At 44.3% G+C, this 19,523-nt stretch overlaps 1 protein-coding gene across 22 annotated transcripts in view; it reads left to right on the top strand.

Annotated features, from left to right (window-relative positions):
* The window catches only part of LOC308683281 (butyrophilin subfamily 2 member A1-like), a 96,623-nt gene that overhangs the window by 69,444 nt on the left and 7,656 nt on the right, over positions 1-19,523 (top strand). For 6 of the 22 annotated variants that reach the window (XM_081353655.1, XM_081353656.1, XM_081353670.1 and 3 more), the window contains 7 exons: positions 8,453-8,524; positions 8,610-8,681; positions 8,767-8,838; positions 8,924-8,995; positions 9,081-9,152; positions 16,688-16,759; positions 16,860-16,955. In XM_081353655.1, the coding sequence (XP_081209781.1) occupies positions 8,453-8,524; positions 8,610-8,681; positions 8,767-8,838; positions 8,924-8,995; positions 9,081-9,152; positions 16,688-16,759; positions 16,860-16,955 (528 nt within the window). The remainder of the gene's footprint in view (positions 1-8,452; positions 8,525-8,609; positions 8,682-8,766; positions 8,839-8,923; positions 8,996-9,080; positions 9,153-16,687; positions 16,760-16,859; positions 16,956-19,523) is intronic. The other 16 variants (XM_081353667.1, XM_081353666.1, XM_081353664.1 and 13 more) reach the window with 14 other exon arrangements.

Genomic DNA, 19,523 nt, shown 5'->3' with positions numbered 1-19,523 from the left:
ACGTCGCGCCCTCACGCGTCACAGCCCATCAAAATAGGGGGGTGGCTAGCGTATAAAAGGAAGGCTCGGAGGCTGATTCTCTGATTTTCGTCTCTTCAGCGAAGCTCTCCGCATTGCTGCTCTCTGAGAAGCCGCCGCCGTTGAAACAAGCGCCTGCAAGCAGAGGAAAGCGTCTGAGGAAGCCGGCCGTCTTCGCCGCCTTCAGCCACCCGTGCCTGCTTCGCTATCTGGCGACATCAGTATCCTTTTTTACTGCTTCTACTTTGTGCTCGCCACCGCGACATACTATACTAAAAGAGCCGAGGCGTTTGTTGCAAAATGCCTTGTGTTTCCTGCGGCTCGTGCCGAGCCCATCTCAGCGACGGGGACCGCCACGTGATCTGCGCTCTCTGCCTGAGACGTGACCTTGCAGCCACCGCCATGTCTTCGGGCGGCTGCGAGTTTTGCGAAGAACTGCCGATGTCGACCCTGCGGCCTCGACTCGCCTTATTTGACGATGACGCTGCCACTCCTGCCATCTCTGGTCCGCATAAGAAGAAACGCCGCTCACAGAGACCACCGGAGTCCGATGGGCCAGCCAGGTTTTCGCCGGAGCCTCTCCCGCGAGCCTCGCTCTCTCCCTCTCCGCCCCCGCTTCCCGACGCGCAGCTGCCGGCTACTGCCCGCACTGCCGTCGCCTCAGGGGATGAAGCGGATGAGGACGCCCTTCTTGACAGCTGCTCTCTCCTGGCGTCGGACAGCGAAGAGTGGTCCGGGTCTCACCGCTCCGCCTCCTCTTCGACCCAGGAATCTAGCCGGGCCCGCGCCAGTGTGGACGCCGAGCTTCTCCGCCTCCTCACTATGTCTGTCGAGCACTTAGGCCTCGAATGGTCACCACCGAAGGTGCCCGCGCCTAACGGGCGCTTCGACGGGACTCGACGGGTGCTTCCTGCCTAGCCGCCGCCAAGCGCCTGCCTCTAGGCCAGCACCCTTCCTGCCCGAGCTCCATGCTGAGCTCTCTAAATCCTGGAACGCTCCTTTCTCCGCGAGACTCCGCTTCCCAGCCTCCTCGACTCTCTCTGACGTGGACGGAGCCTCGGAGAAGGGGTATAACCAGATTCCCCCGGTGGAACAGGCGGTCACAGTGCACCTTTGCCCCCCATCCGCGAGATGGCGCTCAAAATCTGCCCTCCCGTCTAAAGCCTGCAGGACCACTTCAGCACTCGTCAGCCGCGCTTTCTCCGCCGCTGGACAGGCTGCTTCCGCCCTGCACACAATGGCGGTCCTCCAGATCCTCCAGGCCGATCTCCTCCGTGAATTGGACGAGAAAGGCCCGAATCAAACCTTGACGGACTTGCGCAGCGCGACGGACCTTTCTCTTCGCGCTACCAAGACCGTGGCCCAAGCCATCGGGAGATCCATGGCTTCGCTTACAGCTACCGAGCGCCATCTGTGGCTAACGCTCGCCGACATGGGTGAGTCTGAGCGGTCCATCTTCCTCAACGCCCCGCTCTCCCCCACCGGCCTCTTCGGCCCTGCTGTAAGCGGCATCGTGGATCGTTTTACGGAGGTACAGAAAGCATCGCAGGCCATGAACCTCTTCCTGCCTCGACGCTCGAGCTCCGCTGCAGGCTGCTCTCAAGCTCAGCCTCCTGCACGCAGCTCTACACAGCGCTCGCCTCGACCTCCGCCTTCGCAGCAGCGACGGGGCGGCTGCTCCAGGTCTCGCGCTCATCCAGCCAGCGCAGGCAGCCTCCCTCTCGGGGCCCCCGGCCTAAGGTCACGCTGAAACCCGAGTCTGCGAAGTCCTCCTACCACGTGCAGGGAGGAAAAGACGGCCCGCTGCGGCCGGACCACCATCAAAACACACAGCTTCATCTCTGTCAGTCCCCTTAGAAAAGGCTACTGCAGTAGAGTTTACAGCAGCCAACGAGTCATTTCCACAACTCGCTCGCCTGCACGCAAAGCTGTTCTCATGGCGACCCAGAGAAATCTCAGAAAGAGTATAATATCTGATTATCCGGCTCACGCCGACGGTGTTTTGAGTGTAGTAAATGTGCCCACACCCCAGTGATCTCCCCTGTGTACCTCACAGAGCACACTCTCATAAAGCACGCACACGCCGCTCTAGTGTGAAATGTAGGAAACGTGCCCACGGTCCAGTGCCCACGCCTACACTTTGCCCGCTCTGTCTCACAACTGCCTCGGGGGTTAGATTACATAAAGCTCCCCAACACTGGCCGTGTTACAAATGTAAGCCCTGTGCCCGCTCACGAGCGTCCACACTTACCAATGAACACATTAACGCCCACGCCGCTACCGCGTCACGGGTTTCTCACTGCAAAATGTTCTCCGTCCCTAGTGACTGAGCCAGCCAGTTATCGCTATCAGTGAGCCCCCGTTCCCGAGCATCAACAGCGCGCGCACCGCGCAAATTCCTCTGCTACGAGTCCCGTATCCCGCGCAGTGCAGCGGCCGGGACCCAGAGGCCATTCAACCCCTAGCCTTACACGCGAAAGCGTGGGAAGCTATCCCGGGCGTGTCAGAATGGGTGCTGAACATTGTGAAACAGGGCTATTCGCTGCAGTTCGCTCACCGTCCCCCGCGCTTTCAAGCACGGACCGAGACGATAGTGAATACAGAAGCAGCCCATCTGCTTCATACAGAAATAGTGAAACTTTTGTGCAAGGGGGCGATAGAACGAGTGCATCCTTCTCTGACCGAGTCGGGCTTTTACAGCCGTTATTTCCTTGTTCCAAAGAAGGACGGAGCTCTCAGACCCATATTAGATCTGAGACATTTGAACAAAGCTCTCATGAGACGGCCGTTCAAAATGCTCACGACCAGACAAATCCTCGCGCAGATTCGCCCGAGGGACTGGTTTATTTCACTCGATCTGAAAGACGCATACTTTCAGATTCAGATTATTCCCCGTCACAGGCCATTCTTGAGATTCGCCTTCGACGGTCAGGCATATCGATACACCGTCCTCCCGTTCGGCCTGTCTTTGGCAGCCCGTACATTCAAGAAGTGCATGGACTCGGCCCTCGCTCCCCTGAGAACACAGGGCATGCAAATTCTGAACTATTTGGACGAGTGGTTGATTCTAGCGCAGTCAGAGGAAGAACTCATTTCCCACAGACTAGCGCTTCTCAGCCATCTGAAAAGCTTGGGTCTTTCGGTCAACTGGACCAAAAGCTCATTAATACCCAGCCAGTCAATTTCCTTTTTGGGAATAGAGCTGGACTCGGTTACTATGACGGCCAGACTGTCAACACAGCGCGCGCGCCGTGTTCGACATCTCGCCGCGTCTTTTCAGAAAGGCAGATGTCTCCCCCTGAAAACATTTCAGATGATGTTGGGCCACATGGCTTCAGCTGCAGCAGTGCTCCAGCTGGTCTTACTGCGCATGCGCCCGCTTCAGCGCTGGCTGAATGCGAGAGCGCCCCACAGAGCGTGGATTACCGGCGGCTCGCGAGTCAGTGTGAATCAGGGCTGCGTCTCAGCCCTGCAGCCCTGGATGGCGGCCGAATGGTACCAACGGGAGTCACAATGGGAGTTATCTCGTGCCAGAAAATTATCTCGACGGACGCCTCCAACCTAGGTTGGGGGGCACTTTTCGAGGGCAGACTGGTCTACGGCCTCTGGTCAGACCGAGAGAAATGCCTTCACATAAACTGTCTGGAGATGTTGGCGGTCGAGAATGCACTAAAACATTTTCTCCCATACTTGCGGGGGCACCATGTACTAGTCCATACAGACAACATGTCAGTGGTGTCTTACGTGAACCGTCAGGGCGGAATCAAATCCAAATCCCTCTGCGCGCTGACGGAACACCTTCTCGTTTGGGCTCAGGGCTTGCTGCGCTCGCTGAAAGCCGCGCATATGCCCGGTCACCTGAATGTCGGCCCAGACAGACTGTCCAGAGACAACGTTCCCCCCGGGGAATGGTCTCTACACCCCCAAACAGTCCAGCTTGGGGCAGTGCGGAAGTCGACCTCTTTGCATCAAACGACAATGCCCACTGCCCGAATTTTTTTTCGAAGAGCGAGGATGCGCTGGCCCAAGCCTGGCCCAACGCCCCGCTGTACGCTTTTCCCCCGATCGCGCTGTTACCTCAGGTGATCGGGAGGATCAGAGAGATGTGCCACTCAGTGCTCCTCATTGCCCCGCACTGGGAGAACCAGACTTGGTTCCCGGAATTAATGCGGCTGGCAGACTCAGCCCCATGGCCGATCCCGGTGAGAAGAGACCTTCTCTCTCAAGCCCGCGGTTCGATCTGGCATCCTCACCTTAGAGCACTGGTCTCTGCATGTGTGGAGGATCAACGGATACTTGTTGATTTGCCAGAAGGGGTCGTGAACACGATTGCGCAGTCTAGAGCCCCCTCTACTAGACGGCTCTACGCGTCGAAATGGTCTGTGTTCTATAAGTGGTGCACGGGGAAAAATCTAAACCCACAAACGTGTGGGGTCTCGTGGATTTTGTGCTTCCTTCAAGAGCTGCTGGACGCGGGCAGGTCTCCCTCCACGCTCAAAGTTTATGTCGCGGCTATTGCAGCGTTCGTCCTAGAGGCCCTGAAAGCCTGTCCCTTCGAACCTTTTGATACTGTGGAGCTGAAATACCTCACGCTCAAAACCGTTTTTCTGATAGCTCTGTCTTCAGTTAAACGCGTGGGTGATCTGCACGCGTTATCAGTTAACGCGGCGTGTCTCGAGTTCGGTCTCAATGACTCTATAGTCATTCTCAAACCGAGACATGGTTACGTCCCCAAAGTGTTGGGCACCCCGTTCAGAGCGCAGGTTATCTCCCTCTCAGCTCTACCGGCATCCGGTAGTGGAGCTGACAGTTACCTCCTCTGCCCTGTCAGGGCTTTGAGGACCTATGTCACGTGCTCCGCCGCTTTCAGGCGCTCGGAGCAGCTGTTCGTTTCGTTTGGTGGGCGCACTAAAGGTCTCGCCGCCTCGAAACACAGTCTATCCAGATGGATAGTGGACACTATTGCGGGAGCTTACGCGTCCAAAAACCTGCAGTGCCCTTTGGGCATATGGGCTCATTCCACCAGAGGCATGGCCTCATCGTGGGCTTGGTCCAGCGGGATTTCCATTCATGACATTTGTACGGCGGCAGGCTGGGCCTCCCCCTCTACATTTGTTAGGTTTTATAACCTGGAAGTTTCCACCCTGCAGGCTAAACTTCTATCAGTCTAAGTCGTTTTGGGCTCCGCCAGACTTGTGCGCAGGCCACTTATTCGATTTAGCTCTCCTGGTTGAGCTGCACTAAAAAAAGGGGTTGTGTCAATATCTGATAGACCGGCTGAGCCGCTCTACACCCCCTAATGTGTGCTTATGTGTGCTTTGAACATGTGTTGGCCCACTCTGTCGGCCACCTGTCTTCCACTGTTCGGTGTCCCCCGGGTTTCTTACGCAATACGAGAGAACCTCTTGTAAGAGAACGTACTCGGTTACTAACGTAACCTCAGTTCTCTCTAGAAGAGGGAACGAGTATTGCGTAACCTGCCGTGCTCGCGCCACGAGCTCATGTCGCTTCAGTCGACGAAAACCAGAGAATCAGCCTCCGAGCCTTCCTTTTATATGCTAGCCACCCCCCTATTTTGGCGGGCTGTGACGCGTGAGGGCGCGCGCGCCGTCATTGGGCGTGACGTCACGCCGGGCTCACTGGTAGGCTTATGCAGTTGCCGCATGGCAGCCAATGAGCACGCTAGACAGCCTGCTACACTGCGTGGACAATATATAAAAAATTAAGGATAATTTTTGGCTTCATATCTCGAGAAAAGATGACTTTACCCGTAGCGTAAGCTAACTTAAGCAATACTCGTTCCCTCTTCTAGAGAGAACCGAGGTTACGTTAGTAACCGAGTACGTTTTGGAGCTAAATGTGAAAATGCTCTCCCTCCTTTGGTTGATCTGGATATCCTAGGTATGACCAAAAGCCTCGAATTTAGTGATCTTAAAGAGCGATTATAGGATTATAATGGATTATATCATACTGGATTATAGGGCGATAGAAGATCCGTTAAATAGACTGGAGCTAAGCCGTTTAGGGCTTTATAAGTCAGTAGCAATACCTTGTAATTATTACGGAACTTTATAGGTAACCAATGCAGTGATGATAAAATTGGTGTTATATGATCATATTTTCTTGATCTAGTAAGAACTCTAGCGGCTGCATTTTGGACTAACTGTAGCTTGTTTATTGAGGATGCAGGACAACCAGCTAATAAAGCATTACAGTAATCTAGTCTCGAGGTCATGAATGCATGAACTAGCTTTTCTGCATCAGAAACTGATAGCATATTACGTAGCTTAGCAATGTTTCTAAGGTGGAAAAAGGCTGTTCTTGTAACATATGAAATATGATTTTCAAAAGACAGGTTGCAGTCTAATATAACACCCAGGTCTTTTACTGTAGAGGATAAAGTAACAGGACATCCTACGATGTTAAAGTTGTATTGTAAGAGGTTTTGTGGGCGGTTTTTTGAACCGATAAGTATTACCTCTCTCTTGTCTGGATTTAATAAAAGAAAATTACACGTCATCCAATCTTTTATATCTTTAACACACTCAGCGTTTTCATCCGGCCGTGATGAAATATATATTTGAGTGTCATCAGCATAACAATGGAAACTAATTCCATGTTTCCTTATAATATTTCCAAGTGGCATCATATATAATGAGAATAATAGAGGGCCCAACACTATTAGGTGTCCTTAAAGTGTACCCATACATGTCTGTCAAATTTGTTGTAAATATCTCATTTTGTTTTGAAGTTTAGACACTTCTATTTATGAGAGCATAAAAATGATCCATGGGTGACACTGTTTGGAATTTTGTGGTGTTTTTTTCTTGAACGGACTAATGGTTTCGAAGATAATTGAAAGTTTTTTAAGCCCTAAATGACAACGTTACACAAACTATAAGGCGAAACCTAGCATGTTTGGTATCGTTGGACTTGGGAAGGATTCAGGATTTCAACGGACTAACGGTTGGGTGCATTTATAGCTATTTTCATGATTTTGTTCCTTGTTATAGCACCACCAAGTGGCCAATCATCGCGATTTTTTTCAAGTGACCTCAGATTAAGCTCATGAACATGTGTCCCGAGTTTAGCGAAAATATCTCCCTGGTGCCATCAAACATTTTGGTTCCCCTTTGCGACTGTGAATTTAAATTAAGAGGTTTTTTTTATGATTATTGACTGTCCAGAGAATATTTAATTTTTGCATATTGATTATTTGTTGTTGTTATTGTTTAATAATTGCATCTTGTCCGCCTTGAGCCAAGGATTCTAGCGATATAAGACACTTGAGCCTACGCCTAACGGTTGAGGAGTTATGAGCCATTTTGTACTTTTGACCATTGTAGCGCCCTTCAGGGCTTGGGCCCTAATTAAGAACATCATCATTTCAAACCAATCTGATCTGAATGTCTTGAAAGACTGACACAACTAAAGTAATTCCTGGATGAACGGTTGAACACTAAGAGCAGTGCAGTGTTTTCAGAGGCGCTGCAATAGGGCAGTGCCTGGGGCCCCGCATTTTGAGGGGGCCCCCGAGGGCCGATCATTCAAACAATCAGAAATGTTTGTATTAATATAACACGCAGTGGCGCCGCAACACCTCCGCATCCCCCTTAGTGGGACCCCTCTCTCGCAAGGCTGCTTATGCTTTCGCCGCCTCTGCCGCCTTTTTCAAACTGCCGCGCTTACTCGCGTTTCTGTAGGCGAAAATCATAGCCGAAAATGCATGAATTCATGTATTAAACATGAAGAGGACATATCCATCTGGCAGCCAGAAGCGGGAAAAAAGCTAGATGAAGTGGAAAAGAGAAAACAGGACTGTGGTAATAAGTGATGGAGAATGAGATGATGATGATTGATTGACTTAACACTTATGTTAATTAATGACAAACAAATCGTTTCATTGTTCATTTCACATCTATTTTTCACAGTAGTAACGTTACATATCGTTTTAAAGCATCTTTACAGAAAATACATGTAGCCTATCTCGAGTGATCTGTTATCAGAGGTGACTGTTAAGTAATGGATTTCAGAAATGCACAAAAAAAAATAAAAAATCACACAATCCACGTTGTTAATTTCAGTTTAGTTTCACTTAATTTTTGCAAGATTAATTATTAGTAACATTAATATGGTTACGTAAAAACTGTGTTTAGCTAGGGGGGTTGCACTTAGCAACAGCATGTAAAGTGTTGGACAGTATTAATGCAGACTGAAATAGAAGAATACCATTGGTACAGCAGGGAATAATGCGCACATCACCAGTGACATCGCTTGGATAGTGTCTGTACTGCATTGTAAAACACATGAAAAAAAAAAAAGTAAATTAGTTAAGCTAACATAATTAGCTGATAAACTAACATAATAATAATAATAATAATAATAATAAAGATTAAATTAAGATCCTAACAATAGGCTATATATTCTTTTGTAGGAGCATTACCTAAGTCCCTGTCACCACCACTCCAGACAGAAGATTCCCCAGTCCCTCCTGACAGTGAAAATGGTAAGTTCAGAGTGTCAGATATAGTGCTAATATAGAATAATAAAATAAATATTAAATAAGATGCTAACCATATATTCTTTTGTAGGAGCATTACCTAAGTCCCTGTCACCACCACTTCAGACAGAAGATTCCACAGTCCCTCCTGACAGTGAAAATGGTAAGTTCAGAGTGTCAGATATAGTGCTAAAATAGAAAAATAAAATAAATATTAAATAAGATTCTAACCATATATTCTTTTGTAGGAGCATTACCTAAGTCCCTGTCACCACCACTCCAGACAGAAGATTCCCCAGTCCCTCCTGACAGTGAAAATGGTAAGTTCAGAGTGTCAGATATAGTGCTAATATAGAAAAATAAAATAAATATTAAATAAGATGCTAACCATATATTATTTTGTAGGAGCATTACCTAAGTCCCAGTCACGATCACTTCAGACAGAAGATTCCCCAGTCCCTCCTGACAGTGAAAATGGTAAGTTCAGAGTGTCAGATATAGTGCTAATATAGAATAATAAAATAAATATTAAAAAAGATGCTAACCATATATTCTTTTGTAGGAGCATTACCTAAGTCCCTGTCACCATCACTTCAGACAGAAGATTCCACAGTCCCTCCTGACAGTGAAAATGGTAAGTTCAGAGTGTCAGATATAGTGCTAATATAGTGTGGCATGAAGAGGAATTACTAAAGATCTAATGTAATGACTACGCCACCTGGGAGTTCTTAACCCAGGAATACCAACCTAATAAATAGGCTGCACAGATTTGTTTCCCTCTTATAAGACAAGAGACGTGGATGAATAAATAATTGTTTAATTTTTCTAGTCACAATAATAATAATTAATTCAAAACAAAGACAATACAAGGAAAAGTGTTCAAAATAATACTTCAACACTGAGACTTCACAACATCAATACACAAATACACAAACCGAGGGACAATCTCAACTTTTTCAGATGATAGGACTGAGTGTGACCAGCAGGGGGGGACTCAGTGAGCACCAAAACACTCAGTAAATAGCACAATAAATGCAAAAGAAAACCAAACACAATTAATATCACCTTCACACACTGGTGCTCATACACAGCACAAAAGTAATCAGCAAGTCAAGCCCCACCCCTTTGCTTTTACTGTATTTGATCAATCTATGTAGTGGAGCGGCTAAGTGTTTATGTTTGGTAGAATCGTTCAGTTTAAGATACAAGCGTGAAAATTGGCATGAGCAGTCTCCATGGGTCACTTGACAAGAAAATTGTCCGAGCCACTTGAAATTTCAAGATGGCGGCCATTTTTCAAGATGGCCGACACCTTAGTGGAGCAGTTAAGTGATATAGTGGTTTATTTGGTGATACAAGCATGAAAATTGGCATGAGCAGTTTCTGTGGGTCCCTTGACAATAAGCCACCCACAGCTACTTGAAATTTCAAGATGGCCACCACCTTAGTGGAGCAATTAGGCTTAAGATATTGTGGGATTCCAAATTATTAAAATGTTTAATTTAGGTTTACATTGAATTTAGCATGTTAAGGTTAGGTATAAATTATTATTATCAGAGTTTTTTAGCAAAAGACTCTGGTCAGTCCTGATTTACTGAAACTCTTGGAGTTTGTGTTTTAGCAAGAGAGTCCTGTCAGTCCTGTTCTCAGGTCTCAGCATTTGAATGGATATGCTGAGTGAATTAGGGTGGGCAGCACTCTCAGTCCCATACAGGTTCCGAAACCTGTCTCATCACAAAGTTTGGGTTCCTGCCCCTAACTGTATATAAACTGTAAGAGAACATCTCACTGATTCAGACTTGGTGACTGCAGCTACCGACAGCTCGTGTTCTCAATAAAGAATCCTGCTGAAGAAACAACCAAGTCTCCTGGTCTTTCGATTGTAAGTTCACAACAACTTGGTGCCGTGACCCGGATGGACAAAAAGGAAACTCAAAGAACTTCAAGCTCAAAGACCTGAATCCAGATTGAAACAGCAAGCTCAACAAAAGATCTGCTTTCCAGACTGCATCTTTTAGAATCCAGAGCGAAACTTCCAGCTAAACAAAGATTACCAGACTGAATTTTTCCAGCTTCCTCCAGATTGAAACTTCAAGCTCAAAGATCTCAAAGCCTGACTGAGTTCCAGAATCTTCCTTTACAACCAAGGGTTGGTGAGTTTCACTCCATTCAAAGAACCGCTACAGACCAGTATATGTGTTTTTCCCTCTGCGCCGTTCAGAGAAGAGTTAACAGACAGCTGCAGGGTTTTGTTAACTAAGTTATCCTCTAAAAAAAAGTTTTTTTTAGAGATGAAAGATACCCTCTGCCCGTCAGGGAAGATTAACATTACAGGTTAATATTGTGTACCCTTTGCTTTAGGCAGAGAAGAATTAGCTTTACGTGCTAGTTATTTCGGTTGATCCTCTGTTTTTGTAGGCAGGGAAGATTTTAGCGTAAATTGCTAATATTTTGGTTTATCCTCTGTTTTTTTTTGTAGGCAGGGAGGTTAAGTGTGAAGTTTTGGTAATTTGGAAAGTTAACAATAGTTAAGCTGTGTTAACAAGTGTACCCTCTATTGTAGACAGTAGAGAGAAGTTTTAATGTTTTTGATTGTGTGGTAACAAAGAAATTCACAAAATGGTTAGAAGGAATGCTAGACTGATTCCAACAAATGAGAAAACTGGATTAGCTACACCTTTATGGTTAGATAAAGAATTCAAGTGTTTGTTATCAGAACACATGGACTCCATCGTGACTGAGAAAGTCAGATTGAATTTAACAAGGAAATTTGACATTGATGCAGACAAAGTATGGTCAATTGAAGATTGTCACAGAGAATTTAGCTTATCCATTGCATAAAAACAAGCTCAGTGTATTGCTAAGTTGAAAGATCAGAACAAACAATTGCAGACTCACGTGACCTGTCTCAAGAAAAAGGTGGGCTATAACAAAGCCTCAACCAAATGTGATTTAGAAGAACAACAGTCAGATGAAAGCTATCCTGATTTACAGTCTTTTGATAGAATAGAGCAGTGGTTTTCAAAGTGTGGGGCGCGCCCCCCAGGGGGGGCGCAAGGTTACTGCGGGGGGGGCGCGGGAGATCAGCAAAAAATAAATAAATAAAAATGCAGCCGTTACGTTACGCGTTCAAGTGCGTGAAAGCGGTAGTGATAGCGCTCTTCTTTTATAAAGCGGCAACGAACGGCACTGAATCGTTCTTCTTCAGACCGTTGGAACAAGCCCAACATTGAAGTTGCTCGCCAAAGAAAAAAACCTCTTCAGCGGACCGAATCACGAGCTGCTATTGTGAAGTGCCGCGCGCGCTCTGGTAAGAAGACCAACCAGAAGCTGAGCTCGTGAGGCACTCTCCAAAGATGCTATATATTAACTTTTAATTATAAATTAAAAGTTAAAGTTCTGGTTTATTATTCTCTCTTACTGTTGATTCAATGACATGACAAATTAAAACTATTCCTGTTTTTCATTGCACGTTATTATTTTATTTTGTAATTTTTTTATTTTTCATTTTTCAAGGAGAAATACAGAAAGCAGGCCTTCAATGATTTCCTAGATCAAAGACACTTGTAAGTTTATCATTGCACGTTTTTCATTGTAAAAAAAAAGTTCCACATATATATATATATATATATATATATATATATATAATTAAAAAAAATTGGGGGGGAGGGGGGGCGTCAGATTTTTTTAAAGGTTTAAAGGGGGGCGCGACCAAAAAAGTTTGAGAACCACTGGAATAGAGGACAATGTCAATGTAAACTCAGTAAAGGTATGTGGCGCTAGGAGAAGGTCTCAGGGAATTGAGGGAACTGAAAGTGTTCCTCTCAACTCTTCTGTTGTCCAAATATAAACTGTTGTCAAAGCGCTAGGACCTAAAGATGTAGAGAGACTATCCCAGAGCCTACCCTCAGCATGCACAAATTTTTCTGAATTTAGAAGAGCATTGATCAGTAAAATGCGTCTTTACGACATGTCGTTGCCGGAAGTCACACAGCTGATGTCACAAATTCTAACGGAATCTGAATTTAACAATTTTGAGTCTGCTGTTACATCCGAACTACAACATGCCAGTAAAGGTGATTTGAGAGAAGGTGTTTTGAAAATCCTAAAGAATATCTTAGGACCCAAAATCGATTGGTTGAAAATTACCAATTGTGTACAGAAGAAGGGTGAAACTGTTTGTGAGTACACAGAGAGGTTCTGTCAGGTAGCTGTAACGTACAGTGGAATAGTGGATGATTCCGAAAGTGTGTAAGCTGACAAAGGAGCTCTAATCCGAATTTGGGCAGATGGTCTTGTAGCTGAGTACAGAACAGCCTTGCCATTCCTAGATATTACGTGGGCTAAAAGAACTCTCAGAAGTAACCTAGAAAGTTTAGCTATTTGGGAAAGAGATTCTGATGTCAAAGAGAGGGTAAGAATTGCAGCAGTTTCTGTTAAGGTCAACTCAGAGAAGCCAAAAAAACGCAAAAGTCCTAGAGAAGCCAATTGTTCTTACTGTGGCAAGCACGGACATTTTGGAAAAGAATGTAGGAAAAACAAAAAGAACTTTAAAGAAGTTAACAAGGTTAATCAGCTTCTGCTTAGCCTGCTTGATATTCTGAAGTAGCCCCTCCCCTCCTTGTTAAACTTGTGGGGCAACTTGATACGTTGTTAACCCTTTAGGCTGTGATTGCTTAATCTCCCCAGTATCTTACAACAAAGATGACATATTTATTGACTGTCACAGCCTTTGTTTCGGGGACATTCAGTATACTCACAGCCTTAAATGTTATACTGCAGACCATTACAATCAGACACCATCCTCTGTTAATGATGTTTATTAGGACTGATGTTTCACTGGAGAATGGAAATGTGCCAATTTTCTCACACACTGTACAGTTGGTGCACAACACAGGGACAGAATAGGACACGGACAAGTGAGGTGCCCTGGGAAGAACTGAACGCAACAGTCGTTCGGGGGTGAACCCAGGGTGAAGACACTACCTCATATGCCTTTCCCGATTTAGTCCATTCTTACCTCACTGGTCCATAGGTGTCAAATAAATTAAGAAATAGGGAAAGAATGAAACAACAACAGCAGACTCTAAAAATCCATACAACCCTAATGTTTGTAGTCTTTACAATGAATACTGGTCTGTTGCAGTTGTTCTTTGTTTGTTTGTTTTTAACCATATGCACTGACCTACACACCCGCATACGAAGACCCAACCTCCAGAAAACAACTAGACCAACTGCAGAGACTACAACCAACACAGAAGAAAAAAATACACAACGCAGACTCACCTACGGGAACTTCAGTCATCCCTCATCATGATCAAGATTGTCGTACTACTACTAACCATCATGGACATCGCACAAAGTGTGGACCCCAGAAACATCATCTTCTTAGAGCTGATGAATATGTCAAGAAATGCCTTGTTCGCTGGAAAGAACGTTTGCATGCCACATGCACCTTCAGTAGGAGCCGGAATCCCATGGGTTGCACACCCTATCTCTGTCTACAGCATCCTATTCAGCCAATTCAACGGCAGGTGCACCCTGGTTTATGTTCTACCAGCTATCAGAAAAAATACACACTCCACCCCAAGCTCTCCACAGCTACAAAATTCAGCTCCGTCTATCAACAAAGATGGCTGCATTCAAGGACTCACTTGTGTTCAAACGTGGTGGTCAAGAACTCTTGGAGCATTAATCCCATCGTATGGTGTACCTGAGTGCTGCACCGGGTTAATGGATCCAACAGAGAACTTGAACAAAATCCAACAAGACATTCTTGATCTTTCAACAAAATTACACCAGATGACTGAAGACAATTCTTCATGGTTCGGAAACTTGATTGGTAAACCCTGGCTGTGGATTAAAGAAATAGCAATGCTGCTGTTATTTCTCCTACTTGCGTTCTACATATGCTTCCACAGTATCAAGTGTTTCATTCAACAAATGACTCACGCCTCTCACGAGAAAATGACTGGTCTAACCATAAAAGAATATTACCCGTAAGAACTTCACGGACCCTAATTGCATGTTTTGTTTCTGTGTCAGCATGCAATTACAGATGAACAACACAGATCATTGCTTTGTGCCTGTAACTTACACAAGTTACAAGATTGAACTTGCTATGTGCCTGTAATTTACACAAGTTACAAGAATTAACTTTTAAGTGTCTAAATTTGTATTTTGTGAGAGTTTATTTTTTTTAAGACTCTCAAAGGGGCAAATGTGGGATTCCAAATTTATAAAAATGTTTAATTTAGGTTTACATTGAATTTAGCATGTTAAGGTTAGGTATAAATTATTATTATCAGAGTTTTTTAGCAAAAGACTCTGGTCAGTCCTGATTTACTGAAACTCTTGGAGTTTGTGTTTTAGCAAGAGAGTCCTGTCAGTCCTGTTCTCAGGTCTCAGCATTTAAATGGATATGCTGAGTGAATTAGGGTGGGCAGCACTCTCAGTCCCAAACAGGTTCCGAAACCTGTCTCATCAAAAAGTTTTGGTTCCTGCCCCTAAATGTATATAAACTGTAAGAGAACATCTCACTGATTCAGACTTGGTGACTGCAGCTACCGACAGCTTGTGTTCTCAATAAAGAATCCTGCTGAAGAAACAACCAAGTCTCCTGGTCTTTCGATTCTAAGTTCACAACAATATCATTTAGTTGGTGATACAAGCATGAAAATTGCCATGAGCCTAATTGCTCCACTAAGGTGGTGGCCATCTTGAAAATGGCCGCCATCTTGAAATTTCAAGTAGCTGTGGGTGGCTTATTGTCTAGTGACCATCAGAGACTGCTCATGCAAATTTTCATGTTTGTATCACCAAATAAACCACTATATCACTTAACTGCTCCACTAAGGTGTCGGCCATCTTGAAAAATGGCCGCCATCTTGAAATTTCAAGTAGCTGTGGGTGGCTTATTGTCTAGTGACCATCAGAGACTGTTCATGCCAATTTTCATGCTTGTATCACCAAATAAACCACTATATCACTTAACTGCTCCACTAAGGTGTCGGCCATCTTGAAAAATGAAAAATCTTGAAATTTCAGGTGGCTCGGACAATTTTCTTGTCAAGTGACCCATGGAGACTGCTCATGCCAATTTTCACGCTTGTATCATAAACTGAACGATTATATCACTTAGCCGCTCCACTAATGTGATTCCTTTCTTTGATTTCATTTTGGGTTGAACACTCAACCCAAAATGAAATCAAAGAAAGGAATCACATAGATTGATCAAATACAGTTCACAATAAACGGAGACAAAATAACAAGTTAATTAAACAATAAACATTTGAAAGAAAACAATACAATTAGCAAACACTCACACAAACATTGTAAACATTCACACACTCGCACGTTGCCTACACACACACACACACACACACACACACACGCATGCACACACACAAGCAAACAAACACGCTAAAACTGCAGGGCGGCGATATTCCTCCTGTCAACCTGCATACGCCATTAAAGCACTAACAGTTTCTTGTTCGGCCGCAGCCAGAGTGGAATGAAATTGACGCGAATCCTTTCGTTTTAACATAGTTGAGACAGCAGCAAAACAGCAGCGCTTCGTAATCAATGAGCGAATCACAGGTTACCCCAGCAACGGAATCCTCCCCGCTACTCGGCAGAATATACTGCACCTCTGGAACGACAACTACAATTAAAAGAAATCTCCCAGAGCATGACACACATATACAAATAACCTGCATACTTGGGGTGCGAGGAATCCCAGTCACGGCAGTCCGAAGTGCCCATAAATCAATGTGCACGCTGTAAATTGAAACAAGACATTTAAATTTACCCACTGCCCTATAAGGGAAGGATCGATGCTACAAACAACCGCGTTCCTACCTGTGAAGAGGCTGCAGACCCCAGATCAACCATAGTACACATACTCGTTCTCCTACAAACCATGGGACCACAAAAGCAATTTTCCTGCATGCCTCTTCACACTGCATGCGGAACCGGAAATGCGAGGAAGAAGCTCTCTGACGTGACTCAATACAGGGCAGGTATATATATGCTCCGCCTTTAGCTGTGATAGGCTTAATAAATAGACCTGAAGCAACCGATAGTAGCCTGAAGCCAAACACTTATACTGCCACAATAGAATAATAAAATAAATATTAAATAAGATGCTAACCATATATTCTTTTGTAGGAGCATTACCTAAGTCCCTGTCACCACCACTTCAGACAGAAGATTCCACAGTCCCTCCTAACAGTGAAAATGGTAAGTTCAGAGTGTCAGATATAGTGCTAATATATTTCAGTATACTGATATGTGCATTATAAAAGTATTTTGTGACTAAATATCTTCTGTATGTTTTTAGTCCCATCCACCTTGTTGACATTGCAACAACAACCTGCTAATGATGAGGAAACACCACTCCCTTCTTCCACTTGCTGTAGTGTTGATCTTGACAAAGGTACTACAAGATTCCTAATGTCTCATGACCCTGCAAAATGGCTAAGGATTCTTAAAGATCATGAGCGCTGTGAAATTGTGGGAAATGGCCCAGTCCAAGTAACCGATGCTTTGTTTCCACAACATAACGAAAAAGTTCCTTGACGATTCACAAAAGACAATTATGAGATTGTAATGAAAAATGGAGAGAAAACCAAGAGATCGTGGCTTGAATACTCTATAAGCACAGATGCAGTATTCTGCTTTGCATGCACTGATTGGTAAATGTGAAAATGCTCTCAGCAAAGGTAGATTTCGCACATGGAAGAATATAGCCAGTCATTTAAAAGAACATGAGTATTCAAAGGCACATGCTGAGAATATGGAAAGCTGGCATAATCTTCAGAAGAGGTTGCTAACTAAAACAACCATTGATAAAGTCCATCAAGATTTAATGCAGATTGAAGGGCAACATTGGAAAGGTGTTGTAAGGAGAGTGATTGCCATCATCTGCCATCTTTCTGAGCGCAGTCATGCTTTGAGGGACCACACAAATGTTTTATTTGACCCACACAATGGCAATTTCTCGTCACAGGTAGAGTTAATGGCACAATTCGATCCCATTCTAAATGAACAGGTAGGAGGATTCAAAACAAAGAGGTAAAGGTTCATTACCTTAGCAGTACAATACAGAACGATATCATAACATTAATTGGAGACAAAATAATGCAGGAGATAGTTAGCAGGGTGACCAAAGCGAAGTACTATTCTGTCATAATGGACTGTACTTCTGACGTCAGCCATACTGAACAACTTTCTGTTGTGTTGAGAATTGTGAATCTTCTGTTGGAGCCTTCATCACTGAACATTTCTGTGGATTCACTGATGTACAGGACACATCTGAGGTAAATGATGAAACCATCTCAAAGCCCTGTTGACATTTTACCTACTACTTTGCTTTTAAAATCCATAAATCATCTTGGCCCATGTTTGGTTTCAATTTTAAACCTATCTCTTCAGCTGGGCCAGGTTCCTAGCTGCTTTAAGCATGCTGTTGTTCAGCCTATCTTGAAAAAGAACAATCTTGATGCAGCTTCATTTAAAAACTATAGGCCTATTTCTAAATTGCCCTTTCTTTCCAAAATTTTAGAAAAGGTTGTCGCGAACCAGCTAAATAATGTTTTGGATTCTCATAATATCTTTGATAAGTTTCAGTCTGGTTTTCGTAAAAATCATTCAACTGAGACTGCCCTCCTTAGGGTTTCAAATGATATTTTGATGGCTGCTGATGGGGGTAAATGCTCTGTGCTGGTTCTATTAGATCTTAGTGCAGCGTTTGATACCGTGGATCACTGCACTATGATTGATAGACTGAAAACAACTGTGGGCATTACTGGATCAGCTCTGGATTGGTTTTCCTCCTATCTTTCAGACAGGAGTTTCTCTGTGTCCGTAGGAACATATATGTCAGACTCTGCTCCTTTGTCATGTGGTGTGCCCCAAGGTTCTGTGCTTGGCCCGCTGCTGTTCAGCCTGTATATGCTTCCTCTTGGGAAGATTATTGGTAGCTTTGGAGAAATATCATACCATTGTTATGCTGATGATATTCAATTATATTTATCTTTTAGCCCTGATAGGTTGGACAAATTGTCCTTGTTGCACAATTGCTTAGCCTCCATTAAAAATTGGATGGCAGACAACTTTCTGCAACTAAACCCAGACAAAACTGAGGTGCTGATTTTTGCACCGGACAACATTATTCCTAGGATTAGGCAGGCAATTGGGGCTCTATCATCCTCGGACTGTAATGTTGTGCGAAATTTGGGTGTCATTTTTGATAAATCTATGTGTTTTAGCAGTCATGTTAAATCTGTGGTTCGTTCCTGTTTTTTCCATCTCAGGAACATCGCTAAGATTAGATCTGTGGTTTCCAAAAAAGAGATGGAGATGCTTATTCACGCTTTTATTTCTTCTCGTCTTGACTTTTGCAATGTACTGTACACTTGTTTAAACAAATCCTCCATGGACAAATTGCAAGTGGTACAGAATGCAGCTGCAAGACTTTTGAATAAGACCAACAGGAGATCACATATTACACCTATACTTAAGGCTCTACATTGGCTTCCAATTAGTTATAGAGTACAGTTTAAAATTTTAACCATTACTTACAGAGCCTTGCATGATCAAGCTCCCTCTTATATCCAGGATATACTGCATGTATACACTTCTGGTCGCTCTTTGAGGTCTTCAGGCCAAGACCTTTTAACTGTTCCTAGAACACGTTTTAAAACAAGAGGTGACCGAGCCTTTTGTGTGGTGGCTCCAAGGCTCTGGAACTCTCTTCCATTAGCCTTGAGAGCTTCGGACTCTGTGGAAGCTTTTAAAAAACGCCTTAAGACGCATCTTTTTAGACAAGCATTTAATTAGCAATATGGTTTTTTATGTTTTTGTGTATGTGTATATTTGTATGTTATGTGTATGTGTATATCTGTTACGTGTATATTTTAATTTTGTGAAGCACTTTGTGACCTTTTTGTCTGTGAAAAGTGCTATAAAAATAAAGCGTACTTACTTACTTACTTACTTACAT

The sequence above is a fragment of the Scardinius erythrophthalmus genome (genome assembly GCF_964197995.2).
Source record: "Scardinius erythrophthalmus genome assembly, chromosome: 2".
NCBI classification, from domain to species: domain Eukaryota; kingdom Metazoa; phylum Chordata; class Actinopteri; order Cypriniformes; family Leuciscidae; genus Scardinius; species Scardinius erythrophthalmus.
Note: the sequence above shows the minus strand (reverse complement) of the source record. Positions and strands in the feature narration are given on the sequence as shown.